This window comes from Leptidea sinapis, chromosome 21 (genome assembly GCF_905404315.1).
Source record: "Leptidea sinapis chromosome 21, ilLepSina1.1, whole genome shotgun sequence".
NCBI lineage: Eukaryota > Metazoa > Arthropoda > Insecta > Lepidoptera > Pieridae > Leptidea > Leptidea sinapis.
Genome location: NC_066285.1, coordinates 1525112 through 1551660, shown reverse-complemented (window position 1 = coordinate 1551660; position 26549 = coordinate 1525112). Strand labels below are relative to the sequence as shown.

Here is a 26549-nt window from a genome sequence, read left to right as displayed (position 1 = left end):
TTAATAAAAATTTCTATCTTGCAAAAACGTTTTTGAATTTTTCGGTACAAAACGGCCTTTTCATACTTTAATACAAGTATTATTTTTTTCTCGTTCTCCAATTTACTCCACACCTGGGTTCTAATGATAATGATGATGATGTTGGCATTAGCGCTGAATACTTAGTCTTGCCATACACACGGTTACAATTAAAAATAAACGAAATATTACATTTGAATTTGGAATTTGTCATTTTTATATGATTGTTCATTGAGTTTTCTCATCTTGGCGCCAATACATTGTACGATATTTTGCGATATTAAAATGGAGTGGGGTGATAAAGAGAACCGAATCGCTGTGATTGCATTACACAAAGTAGGTATGGAGCCAAATGCAATTTTTAAAACTCTCCATACGCTTGGTATTTGTAAAATGTTTGTGTACAATGAGACCTCCTCTGTTTGTAACAAAAAAAGATCTGGCCGTCCACGTTCTGTTCGTACGAAAAAGGTGGTCAAAGCAGTAAGGGAGAGAATTCGAAGAAATCCTGCCCGAAAGCAAAAGTTTTTTTTCTCGGGAGATGAAGATAGTAATATTAAAAGATGACTTAGGACTTGCAGCCTATAAGACGTACTGGTCATTTCTTAACTGATAATTTAAAAAAGAATAGGGTGGTAAAATCGAAAGACGGCATGTTCAATAACAAAGAATGGTCCTTCCAGCAAGGCTCGGCGCCAGGTTATAAAGCTCGATCTACGCAGTCTTGGTTGGAAACGAACGTTTTGGACTTCATTAGAGCTGCAGACTGGCTGTCGTCTAGTCACGATCTTATTTCGCTGGATTATTTTTTATGGTCAGTTGTAGAGAGTTATGTTTTATGGTCAGTTGTAGAGAGTTATGTTTTATGGTCAGTTGTAGAGAGTTATGTTTTATGGTCAGTTGTAGAGAGAACGGCTTGCTCTCAACGCCATGATAATTTGGAATCCCATAGAAAGAGTGCGTGCTTCTATTGATAACTCGCCTCAGCGTTTAAAGGACCGTATTGCAGCCAATGGAGACCACTTCGAATAAGCTTTTTATGTTTTAAATTGTTTTATATTTATGTATTAAACTAACACACTCTATAAGTAATAAATGTTATTTGTAATTGTTTTTTTTGTTCGTATTTATGGCAAGACTAGGTATAGTGCTGAAAATTTCATCGAAGTTAAAACTGGAAACGAAAGTTGAAGTGCAAAGCATTTGTTTGGCAGAAATACGTAAAGTAAACCGTTTGTAAGCTGAATAGTTTTGTCATCGCTCAGGCATTATGAGTTACTTAAATATTAATTAAATAAATAACATAAATTCGTACATTTAGAAGCCTTTATTAATCATTATTAGGAGTAGTAATTGATTTTAGCATAATAATCAAAATCGATTCTCATAACAATGTTATATAGTATGCAGATCATAAATATAATATAATAATAAATTATTGAGTGGAAGGAGATCACGATCTTCGTTCAGGTGAAGCAGATGGGGACGAAGAGCGACGTCCATGCCCTTGGCCGTGGTTGGGACTTTTCAGACTAACTGTGGTGTCCAAATGACGGAATCTGCAGTGAAAAAAATACAATCTGTATTATTTATTTTTTAATTTATATATTTTTTATTTCCTGATGGAATGACGCTGGTGGCTTGGGCACGGGGAAGGGCGCCGGTGTGGGACGCTACTTGCGTCGACACTCTGGCTCCTTCTCATGTCCAAGTTATGTCAGTTGCTGCTGGGGCTGCTGCTTCGACTGCCGAAGACAGCAAGTGTCGCAAATATGTTGGCCTCAGCGAGTCATACATCTTTGTGCCGTTTGGTGTCGAGACACTTGGCCCGTGGGACCCAGAGGCGCGGAGAATGTTCAAAATACTATCTTCGCGCCTCAATAAGGCTACTGGAAACCCAAGCGCTGGCAGCTATCTCGGTCAACGGATCAGCCTAGCTATTCAACGCGGAAATGCTGCCAGTATTTTAGGTACGCTTCCACGTAATGATAGTTTTAATTTTATGTAGTCATAGTATTGTAAATATAGTTATAAGATTTGTTTTGTTTGAATAATAAATTGATAGCTATCATAACAATTTTTTGCGAGCATATTAAAGCCACCGAATTGAAACAGATTACTCAAACTAAACCCGCCAATACTCTCTTATAACACCAAAAGGGTACAAGAGCATTACGCGGCAATCTTTTGCGTGAAAATACGAAATATGCCAATTATTAAACCTAGCTAAGTCGGTTTTTTTCGATCGTCTACGCCGCCGTCGCTGATGTTCTGGATGCACCGGAGCGCGTTGGTTCGCTGAAGCGAAAGGATACGTACGTTCGTTTAATACTTTGCGCTCTTTTTGTATGGACAAAGCGTTGAACGCCGTCGATGAATGTGTCTCGACCAGGGTCGGATTTAACCTTAATGCCGCCCTTGGGCACCGGAAAAAAATCCGCCCCAATACGGATAATGGAATTTTACATAAACTTATAGTTCATATATTTTATTTTTCAAAACTAAAATAACTAATTTATTGCAGAAAATTTTTCAACAAAAATAAATTCTTTAATTCCAAAAAAAACATTATTATTTTAAATCTCCTAGGAAATAAATTGATTAAATACGTTTAAAGATATTTATTTCTCATTAAAAACATAATATTGTCACTTACATGAGAACATAAAAATATGATGTAATAATTTATCCGCCGTTCTTTAGATGTTCAGTACATACATATTACACATTATAGTACTTATTCTTCTTCACAAAATTTAAGATTATACACTTTTACAGGGCACTGTCACATAACAAACAATTTCAGACATGTGTTTTATAAAAACTTTGAAACAATATAGTCTGATAACTCACGTTTAAATGTTTTTAGTGACCTAATCTTTTTGGGAGATGAAGGTAGACTATTAAAAAGTTGTGCGCCCTCGTAAATAAACATACGCTTGCCGTAATTTGTTCTTGTCTTAGGTAGTATCAAGTAGCTGGCTCGTCTCGTGCTGCGTTTAGACGCATGTTTAGTTTGGGTGAGTAAGATTGATGTATGGATGGAATTATGTAGAATTTTTTGTATCAGTATACATGTATGGTATGTGTAAAGTTGTTTTATGTTCATGAGGTTAGTTTGTTTGTATATTTTAGAGGTAGGTGTTAAATAAGCGAAATGGAATAACATTTTTATGAGTCTATTTTGTATTGTTTGCAATTCAGCTAACTTGGTTTTTTGAGCACTGCCCCATATTTCAATTAGATATGTAAGGTGTGATTTAACTAATGAATTATAGATAAGTATTCTAACTTTGCGGGGTATCGAACGAACTATGCCACGAAGTGAACCCAGCAGAGAAGAGACTTTCTTTTTAACATATTCAATATGGGCGCCCCATGTCAGTTTACTGTCCAATAGTAATCCCAAATATTTCTCAACGTGCTTTTCTGTTAAGGGAACATCATTTACTTTTAAGGGTTTATACGGAGGTATTGGTTTGTTCTTCGCACTAAAGATAATATAAGAAGTCTTTGTACCATTAATTGTAAGTAGATTTGATTGTAACCAATTGGAAAGAACATTAAGATCCTTTTGCGCATGTTGGGTAATGTCATTGATGGAAGCCCCAAAATAGAAAAGACAGGTGTCATCTGCATACAAGGTTATATGACCATGTAATCCTAAATTAACGATATCATTTATATAAATTGAGAAGAGTAGGGGCCCCAGGATTGATCCCTGTGGTACACCAAAACTAACTGGAAGGGGTTCACTTTTGTAGTCGCCAATTTTTACAATCTGTTGTCGATGACTGAGGTACGATTGGAAAACTTTAAATGCATTGCCGGTTATTCCTATGTTCTGAAGTTTAGTTACAAGGATTGAATGACTTACTGTGTCAAACGCCTTCTTTAAATCAACAAATATGCCCAACACAATGTTTTTACTGTCAATATTTTGTCTCACTTTTGTCACTAAGTCAACGGTCGCAGCTACAGTATTACTTTTTGGTCTGAAACCGAATTGGCGCTCTGTAATGTATTGTATTGATTCCATATAAGATTCAAGACGGTTGTGCAATATTTTTTCTACTACTTTAGATAGTACTGGGAGCACAGAGATTGGTCTATAGTTGCCGGGATCAGTTTTGGAGCCAGATTTGTGAATGGGACTGACTTTGGCTACCTTAAGTGAGTCTGGGAATCGTCCTCCCTCGAAAACTTTGTTGATGCATTCGGTAAGAACTGGAGCTATAAGGTTTTTTATACATTTTAGGGCCTTAGTACTGATACCATCAATACCAGTGCTGGAATTTGGGTCCAAATTGTCAATTATCCTTGTAATTTCATCTACAGTGGAGGGGCTTATATCTGAGAGTTTTTTTGAGTTATTTGAGGTATCGTTTGGGTGGGCAGTGGTATGATTATTATGGACCTGGGCCGGAATTTGGTTAGCTAATATTGACCCTATAGTAGCAAAATAATTGTTAAACGTATTGCATATTTCATGGACGTCAGAGATTTCCCTTGAATTAATTACTAGTTTTGAGGGAGCACAACTTGATTTTAGTTTGTTGTTGGAAAGGCAATCAATAAGATTCCATGTTTTTTTTTGGGTCTTTGATATGGTAAATGAATTTATTGAAGTAGTAGGCATCTTTTGTTTTCTTTATTAGTCTAGCTGTTTTGTCCCTTTCCATTTTAGCCTTACTCTGCAATAATTTATTATTTGGATCTTCCTGAAGTTTTGACCAACATTCATTTCGCTGATTAATCGCACTCAGAATTTCTTGTTAATCCAGTCTGCTTTAGGTTGATTTAATATTTTAATTTTTGTTTCTTTACTTTTTTCAATCAATGACTTTAGTTTAGATTGCAATTTGTTAAAATTTTCAATGTTTTCACTTTGAAAATTAACCATCTCTTGGTAAAGCTTCTCATAATTTATAGCTTCATATGTAACTCGACTTTTGCGGGGTGGGTTATACTTTTTTAAAGTAAGGTGAATTTGCCTATGGTCTGAAAAAGACGAGTCAATCAGGGCAAGGTTGTAGGTATCACGTTGTAAATTTGTGCCTACATGGTCCAATATTGATTTCTTTGTTGAAGTTCCACGGGTATAATGTTCTTGATTTACTTTGTTCAAAAGTTTATAACCTGCTGCATTTAGTAAATTTATATAGTTCTGCTTTTTCTTGCTTTTCTCTAAGAGATCAATATTAAAATCTCCGAAGATTAATGACCTGCTGTATTGATGAAGCTGTGATTCCAAAATGTCCATGAATTCATGAAAGTTTGTGTCACCTGGATTGTAAATAATTCCCACGTTTAGTGCATACTTTTCTAATTTTACCCAAAGGTAGTTGTTTCCTCCTACATACCGTGTTTCAGTTAGGGTATGTTTTAGGTCATTATGTATATAAGCTGAAACTCCACCTCCCGTTTTGTCTGTCCGTAGGTTATAATAGTGTGTATAGTTAGGAAGTTGAAACTTATTGGCTTGTTCTTCTGTTTTAATCCACTTTTTAGCCAGTAGTATTACATGAGTAGTTTTAGGGATTGATCTTATTATGCAGGCTAGTTCATTGAATTTGTTACAAATACTTCTTGCATTAAGATATAGAAAGTTTAGGCAGGATTTAGTGTTATTCACTTCAGAATAGTTACAAATAATTTGGTAATTAATGCTCTTCTTAATGCATGAGTAGGGTGTCTGTACTAGTTTTTTGGTGCAGTGGAGATAATTTTCGGTATCCCTTTAACATATTTAATAGTAAGGTTATTCTCACCCTCTCCAGTGCGGCGATTTAGCTCGTCTCGCAGGTTATTCAACAGTTTCTGCTGGTTAGGAGAATTACCCGAATACATTTTAATACCCATTGGCAGTTTATCTTTTGAGCGTAGTAGTCGTTTGACAGTTTCTTCGTTACTAAAAGAGATCTTTATTCCACGATTTTTTGACTCACTGTACTTTCCAATGCGGTGAATTTTTATAGGGGTAGGTATGTCTTGAAAAGCTTTAAGTATTTTCATCACATCAAATTCATCTCTAGTATGTCGCTCTTCAGCATTTTTACATTTTTGCTCAGCCACTCCAACGAGAATTAAGTTCCTCTGTCTTCTAATACGTTCTTGAAATTCCATGAGTAACTCTTCATTTACCAGTGGCTGAGATCCAGTGTGACTTGTAGATGGTATTGAAGAAACGCTAAGTTTGCTAATGTCATTTTCCAAAATTTCGAGTTTTTTCTCACCAATATCTACTCTTTTCTCAAGTTTCAGAAGACTGGACTTCAATTGGTTCTGTTCTTTGGATAGATTAGTTATTGATGTATTCATTTCTATAATTTGCGCTTTAACATCAGTCACGTTATTGTTAATTGTGCTCATATTTGTTTCCTGAGATTCCTTCATACTTTTTACTTCACTCTTAAGGTCTGATATACTGTCGGACATTTTCGCCGTAGATTGGCGACTGCCGCACATAAATTCCCCAAGTATTTTAGTGAGATTTGTTATTTCTCCTTTCAGGGTTGGTATGTCAACAGCACAGTCACAGCTGCGATCATCTGGTTGCTTCCTTTTTTGAATTTTTTGTGTTCTTCTTTGGGTGATATTAGAGTCATTATCAGAGAGAGTAGATAGGTTTGGCTGGGATTGAGAACCTGTTCCAGCAAGATAAATGTAAACGCACCTTCTTACGTAGGCACGAGTTTGCAGTGTATGCGAAGGCGCAGGTAAGTTTGAAGGTAGTTTTGAATATAGCAAATCAAGAAAATAGAATTTAATAAGTTCACGCAACACGTCTGCTCGGTACGGGCAACGAAAGACGAAAAAAAAAAATTATAAATCGTTTATATATTAATTTTTACTAAACGTGCCAAAATTATAATTTACAAATAATGGATAAATTGAATTTCTTTTGTTATCAATTAAACCAAAAATTATTAATTAACAGAATTAATTAATTATATTGAGCAATCCTGATAAAACTAACAAAAATATTTTTCACTTTGCCGCCCTAAAAAATTTGCCGCCCTGGGCACTTGCCCCAACTGCCCCTAGTGTAAATCCACCACTGGTCTCGACCCTTACTGGGTGGCAGAAATAGATCAACAAAAGCGCGTGGTTGCTTAGCGAAACACAAAGAGAAATACATACTGTCACAATAACATGAAAAGTAATTTAATTTAGATTTTTTGTTTACAATTTTTGACAAGTACAAGTCTTTGTTCTAAGTTGTTAATTTCCATTTTATAACATCAAATAATGGATTTTCGAAATTTCTTATCATTTAATTTCTCCTCATTTCACATATCTATATGTGAAATTGCAATAATAATAAATATGGTAGACGGGCGGATGAATAAGTAGAAATAAATTATTATACTATCGAAGTTAATTAAAAGATATCCGCCATTTTTTTTGAATAGCTAATTATATGAGAAATTTATTACCTTTCGCCTCAAATACCAAACTTACTACGATTAATCTTATAATACTACATTTCGATACAAGTGCAGAAAGTATGTGAGTTATAGTAGGTATATACGAGTAGGAATTTGGGTGCGTAGGCTGATAAAATTATGTTTTTTTAATATATAATTTTTTTGTGTGAAAGTGTTTAAATTTCAGTTAAGCGCCGTTATGGTACCTATCTCGCTAGCACCTATTTAAAAGAATCACCCACTGGTTATTTAAGTTACTTATGTTATGGTTATAATATAATCGATAACAATTTTAGATATTTAAAAGCTGAATCGTTTCAATTATTTATTAGTTAGATTGAAGCTTATCTTGAAAATTCTCTATCAATATATTTAAATCACTTTTGTTTTCCTTATTTAAATATCATAAAACGTTTGTTACCTCAACGGCAAGTCGTTTGTGTCATGATCTGCACTTTGAAAGAAAAATGCAAGTGGCCAGCTTATCCATGACTTCCTGTAAGCAAACACAGAGAGAGTTATTATTGAACACAACCAGATACAATAACGATTTTGCAGCGAAATGATTACTCAATAGTTATTAATATTACGTATAACTAAAACTAGGTTAACTTTGACGTCTACTTCTACGGTCAACTTAATATAAGAACATTTGTTAGAGGTGCATTTGCATAACAGAGGTAAACAAATTAAGATGACCCCCAAAATATATCCATTTGAGGTACAAATATCATAAGATAGCCACTATATAATATATGTACTTATATAACTTTTCAACATATTATACATAATCAATTCAATCATATTTTTCAATGAGATATAGTGACAAGACGGGGGAGATGTTGAGATCTGATGGACATTGACCCTGCCCTATAACAACGCAGCAGTGTCCCCCCACACAGTAATACCGGTGAGATACTGTGCAAAAACCTCTGGTTAACTATTAGCTACAAAGTTTAAGAAACAGATCAATAATTACATTCAATTCTTATTTGCTTACCATATATTGCGTTAACATAAATTAAAAATTAGAGGTATGTCTTTTTTTTTTTTTAAATAAAAATATTCTGTTCAGAACTTAGATTAAGGATTGGTCTCCGCTGCGTTTCAACTAGATACCGCACTAGCTAAGACCAATAGCTTTTTTATTACGGGCAACTATTAGATGATTGTGCGCGTGTGGCATCTTGAAACTCAATGGCATCTTTCACATTTTGTACCATACGCTTCGTGTTATTTTACATTGAAATTAATAAAATATAAAATACGTACTGATATCAGTGTCCTTCTTATTTCTTGTATTATTATTTTTACAAAGTTTTACTACACAACCCGGCATTTTAGATTCAATTATTAGCAAAGTTTAACAGAACATGTGGCACGTCAACGTCACACATTGTTCCAGACTGGCTCGAGTTGGCTGTTCGAGACTGACCGCCTACTTGGGCGTAGTATTTCACGGGCGCGATAAAACACTTTACTTTTACCTGCTCGAGTACTAATTAATTAATAATATCCAAGTGCGTTCCTGATTTAATTTTTAACATATTATATGACATAAGTTTAATTATATTTGTTTTACGAATTACTAACGGTGTCGACAGAGCCAGTTCAGACGACCCGGGATCTGACAGAGTTCCAGGAGGTGTGAGCACCACTGGCGGCGGAGAGTTTGGAGTCTGCGGCTGTGGTGGTGGACTCTTGTTAATCGTTGGATTGTAGATCTTCGGGTCGCTGACCATTCGCACGAAGAACGAACGCTTGTGAGCCAAAGCAGCGCGAGATCGGAGCGTGCGATCGTCATTCAGTTCCTGAAATAGGACAGTTTTTATTTTATTACATTGTTTTATAATATCTTATATATATTATAAAACTGCTGATTTTAGACTTCAATGGTTGATTAATATAATTTGACAAAACTTAATAAACAAAGAATTGTTTTCAAAGCACATCTTATGAACAGTATTCCTACAGTTTCACTTTTAATCATCTCAAGTAGCTTGTGTTTGATACGAATTTAATTTGCACGAAAATTTATGGACGATGCTCCGTCCAAGCGCTCTTACAAACTGAGCCAACCGTCTGAGTGACGCATCGTCTGTAAATACTGGTGTGTCTTGTTCAACTCTCCGAACCCAATTGACGCGGGTTCGAGTGCCGCATCGTCCATAGATTTTGGTAAATATTAAATTTAATAATAATCCCAGAAGTGGGGCATATGACTTAAAAAAAATAAAAACTGTATTTTGTATTTTGTTTTTATTTCTGAGCCAAGAAAAAGGCGTACGTTATTAACCTATTGAATAGTATAGAATGGAAATTGTGTGGTTTAAACATGTCCGATTCTTTGAAGGATTTTTTAATGATAATCGAATAGTGAGGAAATAAATAATTTATAAGAATTTAATAATTCAGTCATTAATTACATTGCAACAAAAACACATTTCAACGTGTTTCATTGGTTTCATACATAATTCAAATTCAGATATTTTTATTCAAAATAGGATCTGTCATTACTTATTAAAATTCAAAACTACCACCCATTCCAAAAAGAATGCCTCAGACCTGACAAGCATGGGCGTAACAAATTCAGCAGGCTTTTTTTTCTTAAAAAAATATGTTTACAAAGCAATATTATTGTACTATTGAACTTATTATTTAATAGCTCGAGTCATATAGCCTATAGTCACTTACTCTTTCTTTATCTGGGCCTTCAACCAATTCAGTTGCATAGTCTCCAATCACTTCCCAAGCCGCATCTGATAAAATTGAAAAGAAAATACACAACGCATCAAAAATAGAAATACTTGTTGTCGGATGACAATCAAAGACCAAGTAATATAACGCATCTTGCCCCAAACTAGGTTGTTATATGGCTGAAGGACAGCGATACATTTAATAAACCCGACAGACGTATTAAATTTAAAAAATCGGTCCAGACGTTAGGAGCAGATCACTAATGGTGGCCATATACCCTACGAGAAATCGTTACGATCAGACTGTACAGTTCGAACGGTGCAGTTTATCGTAGCTGGCATACAAGCTATACACGCTACGAGAAATCGTTGCGATCAGACTGTACAGTTCGAACGGTGCAGTTTATCGTAGCTGGCATACAAGCTATACACGCTACGAGAAATCGTTGCGATCAGACTGTACAGTTCGAACGGTGCAGTTTATCGTAGCTGGCATACAAGCTATACACGCTACGAGACATCGTTACGATCAGACTGTACAGTTCGAACGGTGCAGTTTATCGTAGCTGGCATACAAGCTATACACGCTACGAGAAATCGTTGCGATCAGACTGTACAGTTCGAACGGTGCAGTTTATCGTAGCTGGCATACAAGCTATACACGCTACGAGAAATCGTTGCGATCAGACTGTACAGTTCGAACGGTGCAGTTTATCGTAGCTGGCATACAAGCTATACACGCTACGAGAAATCGTTGCGATCAGACTGTACAGTTCGAACGGTGCAGTTTATCGTAGCTGGCATACAAGCTATACACGCTACGAGAAATCGTTGCGATCAGACTGTACAGTTCGAACGGTGCAGTTTATCGTAGCTGGCATACAAGCTATACACGCTACGAGAAATCGTTGCGATCAGACTGTACAGTTCGAACGGTGCAGTTTATCGTAGCTGGCATACAAGCTATACACGCTACGAGAAATCGTTGCGATCAGACTGTACAGTTCGAACGGTGCAGTTTATCGTAGCTGGCATACAAGCTATACACGCTACGAGAAATCGTTGCGATCAGACTGTACAGTTCGAACGGTGCAGTTTATCGTAGCTGGCATACAAGCTATACACGCTACGAGAAATCGTTGCGATCAGACTGTACAGTTCGAACGGTGCAGTTTATCGTAGCTGGCATACAAGCTATACACGCTACGAGACATCGTTACGATCAGACTGTACAGTTCGAACGGTGCAGTTTATCGTAGCTGGCATACAAGCTATACACGCTACGAGAAATCGTTGCGATCAGACTGTACAGTTCGAACGGTGCAGTTTATCGTAGCTGGCATACAAGCTATACACGCTACGAGAAATCGTTGCGATCAGACTGTACAGTTCGAACGGTGCAGTTTATCGTAGCTGGCATACAAGCTATACACGCTACGAGAAATCGTTGCGATCAGACTGTACAGTTCGAACGGTGCAGTTTATCGTAGCTGGCATACAAGCTATACACGCTACGAGAAATCGTTGCGATCAGACTGTACAGTTCGAACGGTGCAGTTTATCGTAGCTGGCATACAAGCTATACACGCTACGAGAAATCGTTGCGATCAGACTGTACAGTTCGAACGGTGCAGTTTATCGTAGCTGGCATACAAGCTATACACGCTACGAGAAATCGTTACGATCAGACTGTACAGTTCGAACGGTGCAGTTTATCGTAGCTGGCATACAAGCTATACACGCTACGAGAAATCGTTGCGATCAGACTGTACAGTTCGAACGGTGCAGTTTATCGTAGCTGGCATACAAGCTATACACGCTACGAGAAATCGTTGCGATCAGACTGTACAGTTCGAACGGTGCAGTTTATCGTAGCTGGCATACAAGCTATACACGCTACGAGACATCGTTACGATCAGACTGTACAGTTCGAACGGTGCAGTTTATCGTAGCTGGCATACAAGCTATACACGCTACGAGAAATCGTTGCGATCAGACTGTACAGTTCGAACGGTGCAGTTTATCGTAGCTGGCATACAAGCTATACACGCTACGAGAAATCGTTGCGATCAGACGGTACAATAAGCGGCGCCGACGCACACATGTCAGTGATGGCTTCGACGGACGATGGTTTAGCAATTATTGGATTAATATTCGCCCTGAAGGAAAAAAAAAGTGAAGCGGAAAAATCGTAGCATCTGGTGTAAAGAATGGCTAATGAAAAGAAGAGTTCATTCTCATGTCAATTTGTTGGCGGAATTAAAGCTTTTTCCAAAAGACTGGCATAATTTTCTAAGAATGGATCACGATACGTACTTCTACTGAATTTGGTAGCACCAATTATCGAGAAGCAAGACACTATTCAAAAAAAGCGCGTACACCTTCCTTAAAGGCCGGCGGATTGGCCAAGAGATTGTGGGCGGCGGTGATCACTTAACAACAGGTGACCCGTTCTAAATTACCGCGTTTCACGAGCAAGACGCATTGTCGAAAATGCGTTTGGGATCTTGGCATCTCGATTTAGAACTTTTCACACAAAAATTAGTCTTGATCCGAAAAAAATAGAGTCTGTCGTGATGGCCAGTTGTGCTTTACATAATTATTTAATGAAGACTTCAGAAAGTTCTGACTGTTAACAAGAATGCTTCGACGTAGAAAATGTTGATGACGGGTCAATAACCCAAGGATATGATACAATGAATTCAGCGATAGTTAATTTGCAACGAAGAAATCTTGGTAATACTTCGATTGCCGCAAAAAAAGTCAGAGAAGAGTACATGGAATATTTTGCAAGTGAAGGCAGCGTTCCGTGGCAGAATAATTTTATACGTTAACTCTTTGAGAATAAACGATTTGATAAAAAAAGTTATTTACTTTTATTTATTATTTATACATGTAATAATATAAATAACTATGAAGCATTCTCAATATGGCCGGATTTACTTATCATATTCACATAACCATATTAGTGCTATTCTACTCTGCTGGCACCACAGTATAATAACACGCAAATGACTTATCTCGTTGTCTGTTGATTCGTCGTCCATATTAGAGCGTGAACGCCTTGGTTCTTCTTGGTCATCCAAAAACAGCAACATAGAGTAATACCATAGTTTTGGTTTATACACTTCTTGGGTTCCTGCTCCTGATTTTTTTGAATCAGCGATCTTCTTACGCTCTTTTTTGTAAGTAGAGCGAATGTTGTTTATTTTTTTTACAACAGCATCTTTGTAAACCCTAGGGTCTACTGTTTTCAATTTTTCAACCAGCTTAGTATATGCTGAACGTTTTAAGTCACGATTGTGATACTCTTTGCCTTTAATATTCCAAAGACAAGGTTCACTGCGATATAACTCAATAAATTCTTCAAGCCATTCGCGATTAGTTTGAGACGCCATGACGCGTGCGCACGTCTACCCGAATGTCGATCGACGACAAAACTGAACACGAAAACGGAACGAGCGCATACACGTTTCGATCAGTCGGCACAGTTCGTCCGATTCCGATAAATCAATTGAAATTTTTGTATTGTTCCGTTCAACTGCACAGTGCTAAAAAATCAGACAAAACTGCACAGTTTTATAACATACAAGTAGTGATTTATCGGTACCGTTCGAACTGCACAGTCTAATCGTAACGATTTCTCGTAGCGTATATGGCCACCATTACATACGTAGGAGAATTGCAATTGTGCAATTTTGTGTTTTTCGTGCACTACACTTTTTTATCTACCCTCATGAAACAAACGCTCAATTAGTCGCTCAACACAATAATAATGATGCACAAAGATGTGAAGAACATAACCAAATGCTTGATTTCGCTAATCATTGCTTCTTGAGTTATTTTCAAACAAAAATTCGTGGGCCCTATCTTGTTTTGACGAGTTTATATGTCGACTGTATTGAGAATCTAAACCAATCTCAAATTCAGTGTGATTTCTTTAAGAGTGGACTCTTCTTTTCTTAAAGAAATCATCAAAATCAGTCCAGCCATTAAGGAGTCAATTGTGAATCTAAGCCATCCTATTGTTAATAATCCTAAGCCGCCTCGCCATCCACTAGAACACACACAGAAAATTTCATTCTAATCGGTCCAGCAGTTCACTTTCAACACACGTACATGTATGGGTACCACAACGGCGCCTTTTTCTGCCGTGAAGCAATGTGATAGCATTATTTTGTTTCGGTCTGAAGGCCGCCGTAGTTAGTGAAATTACTGAGCAAATGAGACTTAACTCAGAGAGGTAGAATGTTATGTCTCAAAGTGACGAGGGCAATTCTAGTGCCGAACAAAATTGTTGTGTTTTTCAAGAATCATGAGCGGCACTGCATTGTATTGGGCAGGGTGTATCAGTACCATCAGCTGAACGTACTGCGCGTTTCGTTCCATATTATCATTAAAAAAAGTTACGACATAGCTTAAGAACTGTGAATTGACCACAAAACAATTTGGACTTATTTGAAAAAACTGTGTGCTCATTTGCGATTCTTTATTGAGATCTAATGAAACCATACCGTATTTAAAGAGATTGATATTTAGTGATGAAAAATTGGATCAAGTACCTACGACAATAACGTTTGAAAAAGATTGTGTACTCGCAATAAGGTGATGCTGTGTCGATGGTAGGATTAGATGGGCAATGTTCGTAATGAGCTTTTATCGCCGAGCAGCTCCAGCTCGAAGTTAAGAAAAGCGGCCAGAATTGATCAATTGAAACGGGCCCTACCCTTTTTTTCTTTACTTTACACTAGACCATACTTTAGCCTAGAATTTGGCTGGGAGAAATCATCTTTTTGCTTTTTTATCAAACTATCGGAAATGTTTCTATTTTGAGAAGCGAATTAGGTGCGTTTTTATGAGAACCATATTTCGTTTTATTATAATAGCGCAATAGCTGGAATTTTTAAATTTTTACTTACCCATATCCTCCTGAGTTGCATGTTGGTTGATAACACAGAAACGGATTACAAATTGGTCCCGCAGCAGTGCCGGTATCATGTGGATCTTTCCAGAAGCATTAATATTTGTGAGCAGTTTCTTATTCAGTTCATCTACCTTCTGAGGCGGATCCTCCGGGCCTCCCAATAAACGGAAGCATACAAGGCCTAGCTGTTAGAGAAAATTAACTATATACTAAAATATATTATAGCAACTTTTTCTGGTTTGAGCAAAATATTATATTCTTACCATGACATTATTGCAGACTTCAAATCTTTTATCTTTCTTGACTAGCTGTTCAAAATACTTTGCTAGATCGCAATGAAGACGTATGTACTTTTGAAGTCCTGATATTCCGAAACTCCTTAGCATGAACCAGAGTTTTAATGACCGAAAACGTCGACTCAACGATATGCCCCAATGGCGGTAGTCAATGACTTTATGATCATAGATGTGCTGCAGATAAAGGGGGTCCACTACTAGAGCTGATGTCAACAGATATTTATTAGTTACCCATAACAGAGAACAATCAAAAGCTGTAAGCATCATTTTATTAGGATTGGTGTTGAAGGAGTCCGCGTATTCTACTCCTGCAAGGTGATGTTTGTTCTCGGGACACAGGAAGGAGCTGCCAGCATATGCAGCGTCCACGTGTAACCAAACAGATGGAAACTTCTTCACAACTGGACCAATCTCGGGCAGATTATCAAACGAGCAGCAAGAGGTCGTTCCCAACGTTGTTGATACAAAAAATGGAAAGAAGCCAGATTTCACATCTTGCTCCATTGCCTGAAATATATAAGTTTGATTTTTATCTTATCTTATTTACATTTCTCTTATACAATATAAGAAGTCATTTCGATTACGAATATAATTACATAATTATATAATGACTAGATTGATTTAATTATTCTAATAATATTTTGCACTAGCATCAGCATGAAGTTGTGAGCGTGAAGAATGTTCATGACAGAGCACGTAGTGCTTATAAAAACCGATGTTTGTTATAACTTTAATAATTTTACATTGAATGAAGATATCGCTATTTTTTTTAGATCAGGGACAAGTGTGTAAGGAATAAAACTCAGGAGGCTTAATTGAAATTTATCTTGTAGATTTTCAGTGATGACAAATGAAAACCTCTATCATTTGCTAACTGCTTTAAACGTACAATATTTAGTAAAATACTTCCTCAAATTAAGGTATGAGATACATCTAAACTTGTTAAAGAGTATCCCTTAAGTTAGGATAACCAGACGAAACTATCCTAGAATGGGCTCACGTATAGCTGCTACGTATAGTAAAATCTTTATTATATTTCTATATTATATACATAAAATGCTAATGTTCGTTTGTAAAGACAGGGTTTTCTCTATCACCATCAACTTGAATTAACTTCCCGTTGGGGTGGTAAACACCCCTTGGTCTCACGGTGAAAGTAAGGGAGTTGGGTCGCAGTGGGTGGAAGTGAGTGGTCGTGGGTGGCAAAAATGTGAATAAATATATATCTGTTCTTTTCTAACTCATGAGAACTTCTGGAAAGTTATGGAATTATCTAGAAAACTCCAGAATGTGTTCAACTGTTACAATCGATCTAGAACTAGAACGTTCCAAAATGTTCTAGAAATTTCTGGAATGATCGAGATAGATTCGAAATGTCTGCAACTGTTTGAATTAGTGTGAAATGTTCTAGGTTCTTAAAATTTATGAAATCAATTAATTTATCAAGGATTTCTAAACTTTTCTAGATTTTGTAGTAACATTCCAGAATATTACTACAACGGATTTACTATTATTATTATTTTTTATAAAGGTACATGATGGGCGCTCATTACCGAGACTACTTCGATCGTTCTAGAATGTTCTTCAACATTCTAGATGAATATTTTGTGAAATGAACAAAAAAAACCTATTTGAAGTGACTTTTTGTCAGTTTGATCGTGTTTGCAGTCGAGTAAAGATCAATTGAAATTGACAGTTAACAGTTGTAAAACAAATTTTTAGTTGTTTTGTGAAATGAAAAAGAACAAACTATTTGAATATTCTAGAGTGTACTAGTAGTACCAGAGTACTAGAAATTTCGATATATTAGGATATATCAACCGAAATTCAGTGACTTTTTGTCAGTTTGATCGTGAGTCGAGTAAAGATCAATTGGACTTGACAGAAAACAGTTATTATACAAATTCATGTTATTTTGACAAATAAGACAGAACTATCTGAATGTTCTAAAGCGTTCGTTAGCTATCGTAATAGTAATCAAGTGATTAATTTTGTGTAACTTTATTACATTGCATATACACAATGCGAAAGCGTAAAAACGTATTTACAAAACCTCAAGCGGATTCTAAAAGGAAAAAGTAGCACGTCAACTTGAAAAGGAAGAACAAAGAGAGAAACGGCTTTCAAATATTCGTAAAGGAGTAAAAAAAATAGAGAATATTTAACTGAAGAAGAAAGAACGCATATTAATGAAGAAGTGCGATACCGAATGAGAACACTTAGAATTCGTCAATCTACTGACCAACGTGATGTGGAAAATAGAAAAAGTAAAGAAAGAATGGCTACTTTACGCAAAAAACGATCTGCTACACGTAACATTGAGAATTTAAAACTTCAGGCGTTCCATTATGATTGCAAAAAACAATACAGTGAACATCCAAATACTGTCATCGGAAAAATGGATACGATATGCGAGTATTGTCATGCACGGAAGTTTAAAGGCGAAACCGCTGGTATGTGCTGTGCAAGTGGCAAAGTCAATTTACCAACATTAAATGTACCAACACCACAATTACTTGTATATATGACTGGAGAAGCACCAAATTCCAATCATTTTCTACAAAATATACGTCGATACAACTGTTGTTTCCAAATGACTCCATTTGGAGCTACATTAATTTGCCAAGAAGAAAACTTCAGCCCGGTTTTTAAGGTTCAAGGCCAAATTTATCACCGATTAGGCTCACTTTTGCCGATGTCTTATGAAACTCCAAAATTTCTCCAAATATATTTTCTTGGTAACGATGAACTTGAAACTGATCAACGTTGCTCTAACTTTCAGGGACTACAACGAGATATTATTAAAAAATTACAACGTATACTTCATAATCATAACTAATCAATGTGTTTAAGACTTCTCTGTCTGTCATTCGAGCAGATAAAAGACCAGCCAGTCAACACAATAGAAGATTCAATGCACCTCAAACGAATGAAGTTGCCGTAGTTATTGTCGATAAGGAATGTAGTCGTCGTGATACTTTTATTCAACAACACATGCGCAAATTTTTTGGCAAGGTGAGGATGGTTATTGCTTCAATATTCAACAAATTGATCCAGCTATAAGTGCCGAAACTAATAAAAAAGCTATCTGTCTATCTATCAGCTATGAAAATTTTAAACTTATCGAATTATGACTAGAAATGGTGAATATAACCATATTTTAAACTGCCGGCTGTTATTTCAGCAGTTTATTGTAGATATGTATGCTAATAATGAGACGGAAAGATAAGAACTTATTTGCCATAATCAACGAAAGTTACGTTCGGAGGAATACATTCATTTGAGAGATGCAATGATAAATGATGGAAATGTCGCTAATATGGGAAAATTTGTCATCCTGCCATCAACATTTACTGGAAGTCCACGTTACATGCATGAATATGCTCAGGATGCGATAACTTATGTCAGAAAACATGGCAGACCAGATCTATTTATAACATTTACATGTAATTCTTCATGGGTGGAAATAAAATAAGAATTACAATATGGGCAGACGGCCAGCGATCGACATGATATTGTTGCCCGAGTTTTCCGTCAAAAACAAATTAAATTTATTGATGTTTTCAATTGAATGGCAGAAACGAGGACTGCCACATTCTCACAAATTAATTTGGTTTCAAAACAAAATTCAACCGAACCAAATAGACGATATCATCAAGACTGACTTTCCAAACCCGGAAGAAGATCCTGATCTTTATAGTATAATCGTAAAAAACATGGTTCATGGCTCATGTGGTGAACTAAATAGAAATTCTCCGGGTATGAAAGAAGAAAAGTGCACGAAACGTTATCCGAAGCCATTCTTGAATGAAACACTTATAGGCGAACACGATTATCCTAAATATAGATGTCGATCAACAGAACAAGGTGGATTTGTCATCGCTCACATATGGAGAATATATGAGCGATGACATTTTGGCTGATTTATAATAAGAGAAAATTTACATGTCAATTGATACAATGACTGATGAACAAGAAAGCGTCAATTTCCCTACTGAATTTTTAAATTCACTTAATGTTCCAGGAATGCCATTACACTGCCTTAAGTTAAAAGTTGGTTCACCAATTATTTTACTACGAAATCTGAACTCGCCGAAATTATGTAATGGTACGAGACTCTGCAACAAACAGCTACAAAATAACAACATCGAAGCCAGTATAATGACTGGTAAAGAAACAGGACAAATAGTATTTATACCACGAATACTCTTAATATCAAATGGATTGCCCTTTATGGTTAAACGCTTACAATTTCCGGTGAAGTTGGCTTACAGCATGACCATCAACAAAGCACTAGTCCAAACATTCCAATACAGTGTCGAGTTAACAAGTCTTTTGTGGGGCGATGTATATGCTTTTACAACAGGATCCCAGAGAATGTTCAAAACAAAAGTATTACGTTATTCAAAAGAATTGTTAAAAAACGTTTGTGTGCTAAAGGTTACTATAACATAAATGACTTTCTTAATGATACCACAGATTGGGAATGGAGCGACCGCCCTCAGGCTATTAAATAATAAGTTTAATTGTACAATGTTACTTTGTGAATGTTACTTTAATTGTAAAACATATTTTTGATGAAAAAAAAAGCCCGCTGAGTTTGTTGCGCCCATTCTTCTCAGGCCTGAGGCATTCATTTTGGAATGGGTGGTAGTTTTTTGACTTTCAATAAGTGATTTCACATCCTATTTTGAATAAAAATATTTGAATTTAAATTTGAAGTGGACAGTTAACTTATAGAAACCATGCTTTGCACATGGTCAATTATACGTTGCATGCTCACGAGTAGGATCACCTCGAAATTTGTTTATTTACAGTCCAGACAATAATAAAACTATAAATGTAGTCTTTAAGCAAGTCTTGTAAACAGAAATTTAAAAAATATGTAATAAAAATAAAGTGTGAATGTTCAATATAATATGTAGTAAATGTATTTGTCATATGTAATATGTAGAATATAATATGTAAATAAAACTTAAATTTTCGATTTATTAAGGTGTTTCTTATAATTAATAATAATAATACTTATAATTATTTCAATTACTTAATTTGTTAATTAATTTCATATACTTTTTACACACCGCAAGTTTAATGGTCGTCTAAGTCTCTCAATATCTAAGATAGAATTTATATTATCTGAGTTAAAAAATGGATCCTCAAATATTTTTTATACTATTGAACATGCGATATATTTTAACCCGAGCAACGCCGGGTTTCGCTGCTAGTATAAATATAATCATCTACGTAGATACTATATATTTTGAACATTATAATACGAATTTATGATATTACAAAAAATTTAAACATTGGTATAGCCATTATTATTCTATATATATAAAAAATAATGTATGTTTGTATGTTCCCTAATAACTCCTAAACTATTCGACCGATCTCATTGAAATCTTTTGTAATAGATTCGTTGAAGCTCTAGGAAGGTTTGCATATATAGTTTGTCGTGTCAGGAGCTCAAGGAAGGTTTGCGTATGTCACGATCCCACGCACTCACCGACGCATTTACCATATCTCTCGAACCGTATATTGACAGAACAACGTCTGTCGGGTCAGCTAGTTAAAAATAAAACTCAGTAGGTAACAAACTTTTAAGAAAAAAGGCTAGAGGCTTCTACAATTGGTGTCTTGAACTATATTAAAGTATCTACAATACTCAACGATAAATGCACATAATAACGTAGTCTACCCCATAAATATAGGTTTGTTTTAATTTACTGGTCCTCGATATTTGTATAATTAATGATAAGTCATTAAACGCGGGCCACAGACGCCTCCGGAATATTACCCCAGCAATTTCAATTAACTACTTGGCTTCCGGCCGATTATATTTCGCCTATCTTCTGTATTGACTTTTTTTTTAAATCATAATCTTATGACGAACAGCATCTACAGTTAGTTAATTTTTATTTATTTAATTATTTTCGTCAATATTTGTACGAAGTTTTGGATCAAAATTTGTAGTTATATTAAACCGTCGGCGTTCTCTTAAAATACTTACAAGACTCAAAAGGCTAATCCGAAGAGGGATACCAATTAAAAAAACATATTATATTATTAAACTGGGAACATTTTTAAAGGCCGGCAACGCATTTCTTGACACACCTGTTGTTGCGGATGTCCATGGGCGGTTGCCTCACCTCTCCCCATCCCGTGAGCCTCTTGCCCGTTTGCCCCCTCTCATATAAAAAAAAAAGAAAAAAAACATATACCTCTTTCAGAGTTGGGCCCCTTAAGCTTCCATCTTCATCTGGTGGTAGAATTCGTAGTTTCACGAACGAAATCATAGCCGCCTTCTCCACACATGAATGAGCTTCTTTGGAACAGTACGCTATGAGCTGAGACAGCAAAAGACCTTCGTCAACTGTTGGATATTTCTTCTTCAGATACTTAATAGCTGCAGCACGAGCTGCCAGCATTACAACAAGAATACATTCACTTGCAGAACCCTGGACAATAAAAAAAAATTAAGCATTTACCTTCGATAGGTAGGTATATAACTCACCCGTAGAGTACACCGACATGATTGATTTTTCATCAGTGTAAAACAGTTCTTCGTATAATCAAAAGTATAAGAGATAAATAATTAATAGACCTTTGTGATATTGCTTTGTCACATCATATCTACAACTAAAGACATAGATGATCATATCAGTAAACAGGGAACACAGTTGACAAAATTTCAGAATAAGTGGCCAAAATGAGATTTGGTAATTTACGAATATGCGCATGATATATATGAAGTTTATGTAGTTGTAATATAACTATTTTATAAGCTAACTTATACGTATAAAGGAATCCTATGGGCATATATATACAGAAAAACAAAGTCATTTTCAGCTCACACATCTATCTAAACATTATAATTAAAAACCACAAAGATGGCGTTGGAAATTCTATTCCTTAGCAACCACAATAAGTACGGAACCCCATAAATAAATAATATCCCCATATCGTCGGAAAAGGCTTGAAAGAAAAGCTTCAAATCGTTGAGTATGGGTTTCTTGTGGTAGGGAATCGGGATCAAAAGCTATTAGGTTCAAACACCCATAGAGTACCTTATAGGCATGCATACACGGGCTTAAGACACGCGAGAGACGAGCAGGTCGTCACTTATATTTAACAACTTACTTCGATTACACCCCCACCCTTGCTGTCTTCATCTGAAGTCAGAAATGACGAAGGTAGACCGATGGCTTTACCTTAAAAACAAAATATTTGTTTCAATATTGAATTACACTTTCTTCCACAAAATATATGAGGTGTATTATGCGTGGTAGTAACGATTCCAATCGAAAGTACGCTATCGATCATATTTTAAGAACTTGTATTAAAGTGGACTTTGGAATTACTTTTAATTCGATGTAGTGTGGATAACACTTGAATATTTATGCATAACAATATGTCAGCGCTTTTTTTCGAGCTGTTTCCAATATTAATCTCCAGATCTTGTGCCATTTCAGTTTTTGGATTTGGATGTGTTTTAATAATATTTTTAAATCTTGTATGAATGAAGTTTTAACAATATAAAAGCTACTATTTTTCTACAATTTGTTCGGTATCAAGTCGGTCATTTCATTCCCTTAAAACTGTGTTACTAAGATTTCAATGGGCTTAAATTCGTGATCTGTTTAATATAATATGTCATCTGAGTATGCACATTATATGGACACAGCATATGATATTTATAATCTAATGCGTATCCTATGCATATGCAAGTAGGTGTAATTAGGCGATAACGCTCGTCTCCTAGGTATCATGATTTTGATTTTGTAGAATTTCTATATAAATCTGCTTCCAAGGTATTTTTCTCTTACAGATATCCATATATAATAAATCTTCACTTCATCAAAGTATATTAATTGAATACACCTTTAAAAGTAAACGTTTAATAAATTTTAGATGTAACTCTATCTCTTGTTAATTATATTTCCATTACATCCATTCGGAGCAAACTAATTAGCGCTTCTTATAAGGGAAGTTTCCCTTTTATTCGATTTATCATGTCTTAACTAAATTGTTTCTAATTATTAATAGTAGTAATTTGAGTGATCTACTTAAAATATATAACTCACCCATCCAGTCCAGCATTATAATTTCCAGTTCTGTGCACGCAGGGCTTGCAGCCTACAATAATAAAATTACTTTAGGACCTTCCAAAAATGCTATTTTTTTGCCATAAGAACTATAGACAGGTAAGATAAGAAGATAAGATTTTTGACTATTTGTTTAAAATATTAAAACATTTTTTTAAGGATAAGGATATAAATAGATAATGTTTGTAAGGATCTCTCTTAGACCGGAACTAAATTTTGTTATATTATATGTAAATAAAATATAGGCAAAAGCATATACAATACAGCCAGAGCTTGAAATGGATTTAGTTCTAGTGTATTCTACTTATCACATACTAATAAATAATAGTTAAAAAAAACTAAAAAGCACGCTTTATATAAAATTCAACTAAAAAATAGAAAATAAATTTAAATTGAAAATAGTGTAAAAAAAAATATTTTATTGTAAAAAAAGCGTGGGGTGCTTTTTAAGATATTGTTAAAATAATAATTCTTCTACACCCCACGCTTTTTTTTACACTAAAAAAAATATTTTATTGTAAAAAAAGCGTGGGGTGCTTTTTAAGATATTATTAAAATAATAATTCTTTTACACTCCACGCTTTTTTTTACACTAAAATATATTTTTTTTTACACTATTTTCAATTTAAATTTATTTTCTATTTTTTAGTTGAATTTTATATAAAGCGTGCTTTTTAGTTTTTTTTAACTATTATTTATTAGTATGTGATAAGTAGAATACACTAGAACTAAATCCATTTCAAGCTCTGGCTGTATTGTATATGCTTTTGCCTATATTTTATTTACATATAATATAACAAAATTTAGTTCCGGTCTAAGAGAGATCCTTACAAACATTATCTATTTATATCCTTACAAAAAATATTATAACAGAGTTTATACATCTGGGACTACAAATTTGAACTATTCCAGTAGATTTCCAGATGTGAGCATGAGCACTAAAGGTTTTCTTAATTTCACCTCTAGAGAATAAAATAAGGGATGAACAGTTGCATAAAAGGCCGTTAAAATTCAAATTCAAATAATTTTATTCAAAATAGGATTTAAATTGACTTATTGAAAGTCAAAAACTACCACCCATTCGAAATCGTATGTCTCAGACCTGAGAAGAACTGGTGCAAGAAATTCAGCGGGCTTTTTTTTCGTTTAATTTAGTTACAATTTATGTAATATCGTAGAATAAAGTTTCTAATTGAAATACCCTGAGGGCGTTCGCTCTATTCTCAGTCTGAGGTATCATTAAGAAAATCATTAATGTTATAATAACCTTTACCACACAAACGTTTTAAATATTTATTTTTAAATTTATAACATATTGTTTTTGAAAATTTTCTGGGATCATGTTGGAAAAGCATATACATCGCCCAATAAAACACTTACTAACTCGACTTAATTCGTAGTAGGCAGTTTATGTTTGTTCCTCATTAACGCAGATCATAATGATTGACGCGGTTTCTAGCAAATTCTTTAATGTACTTATGAACAAACAGAACATTATTAAGAATATATTGAGAATGAGATGCAACAGTTAAAATGTTTATTTCCTTAAATTTTTCTCATAAAGATTCTATAGGACATAGGTTATAAAATAGCGCGAATTGGCCTCTTCTGAAGATCAATTTAAATGTTTATCAAATTTTATATTAATAATTGTAGAAGACGGGTTAGTCTATATATACAGGTGGCCGAGATGTTGACGTCCAAAGCTAAAATTTGAAAGCCGAAGGTGATGAGTATCCGAATCACCCTTATGTATGTTCTACGATTTTGCGTAGTTTAGGAGATAATAATTTTCTTTCCCTTTTATCCGCTTTTTTCACCTAATTGTGGTTTAGGACTTTTTTCTAATTTTTTTGAACACTTTGAGTTAATTTTATTGATGATAATTATTAACAACAGTTGCAATAACACATAAGAAACTATGAATAGTTTAGAGTTTAGACAATGCGGAACTAGGTTAAAATTGAGTCGTAAGTTCAAGATAACTGCTCCAGCTAAATTCATGAAAATGTTCAAGGTATCAAAAAAAAAATGGCTATGGCTTCTAACTATTTTTAAAAACTTCCTAGAACATTGGCCAATAAAATGAGCCAAAATCAAATTTTAGCTTTGGACGTCAACTTCTCGGCCACCCTGTATGCACAATTATGAAGACACCATAGTTAAGCGTAGTATAAATCGCGATATCGTCATATCCATCCTAAGTTTTTAACACACTCTAGAGTTAAAAGAATATCAAGATTATTCAACTTACCCAAGAAAATCCAACGCAACCGATACCACTGGACAGCATGTCACCAAGAATTGATGGGTACCCATTGCCAGCTGGGAAATAGGCGTGGAAACGAGGATGTTGCCAGTGTGTGACACCAGGCATTATCTTCTTCTCAATATCTCGCATTACATCGTCCCAGGGCTCCGGGTATACTGGGGCTTCAGATGGCAGACAATCGCGGAGATAGCCTGGCTCCACAGACGGAGTCACCCTTCTTGTAGACAGAGTATTCATGTACTTGCAGATATAATCCACCATCGCCTTGCCTCTAACGCGGAACTCTTCAGTGTCCATCTTGAATACTTTTCACTTGTATTTATTTCGTCGAAAGTATTCTGTGAGATATCTGGAGCGGCCTGCTGTTGTTGAAAGTCGGAGAGAGACTCAGCTGCCACGAGCTGAGTCTTAGAATGAAGAGGCGTGAGAAATGCGCAATGTGTTTTATGCGCCGAGATCTTCTCAGCGAGTTTGTCATTGGATGGTTAACATTACATTTTAGGTGAACACATATATGTTACTTTATTAATACTTTCGTTAGTCATAGACCACTCATAACTCGTTTTCTTTTCTGTCTTTAATCCCAATTTGTAATCGCTAAGTTATTTGGTAAAGATACATGATATGTATTACGCATTTTCACTTGAAAAGTGAGTATCAAGAAATTCATTAATATTAAATTTGTATCTTATAAAACAATTTGATTTATTTTTGTATCTATATAAATTTGGCCATTGAACTAGTTTATATAGGTTGTGTGGTTTATTAATTTTACTGAATTATTGGATTTTTTCAATTAAACAATTAC

The 26549-nt window shown here is 35.2% G+C and overlaps 1 protein-coding gene across 1 annotated transcript; it reads right to left on the bottom strand.

Moving 5' to 3' along the window:
* Positions 1 to 1326: 1326 nt before the first annotated feature.
* On the bottom strand, positions 1327 to 26170 carry LOC126970696 (aromatic-L-amino-acid decarboxylase-like). The gene is made up of 10 exons (XM_050816785.1): positions 25724 to 26170; positions 23449 to 23500; positions 22505 to 22575; positions 21586 to 21822; positions 15332 to 15871; positions 15064 to 15253; positions 10143 to 10207; positions 9042 to 9259; positions 7870 to 7944; positions 1327 to 1577 (listed from the first exon to the last, which is right to left on the bottom strand). The coding sequence occupies exons 1-10, from the start codon at positions 26036 to 26038 to the stop codon at positions 1472 to 1474; spliced, it is 1869 nt and encodes a 622-aa protein (XP_050672742.1). The 5' UTR covers positions 26039 to 26170; the 3' UTR covers positions 1327 to 1471.
* Between the last annotated feature and the right edge of the window lie 379 nt (positions 26171 to 26549).

Bases quoted from the DNA above. Each gene is read 5' to 3' on its own strand.
- LOC126970696 (XM_050816785.1), bottom strand. From the start codon at position 26,038: ATGGACACTGAAGAGTTCCGCGTTAGAGGCAAGGCGATGGTGGATTAT. The intron at 23,501-25,723 runs GTAAGTTGAATA...TTATTATTGTAG, and splicing joins GTTGCGTTGGATTTTCTTGG to GCTGCAAGCCCTGCGTGCAC. The intron at 15,872-21,585 runs GTATATGTTTTT...TATATATTTCAG, and splicing joins GGGGCCCAACTCTGAAAGAG to GCAATGGAGCAAGATGTGAA.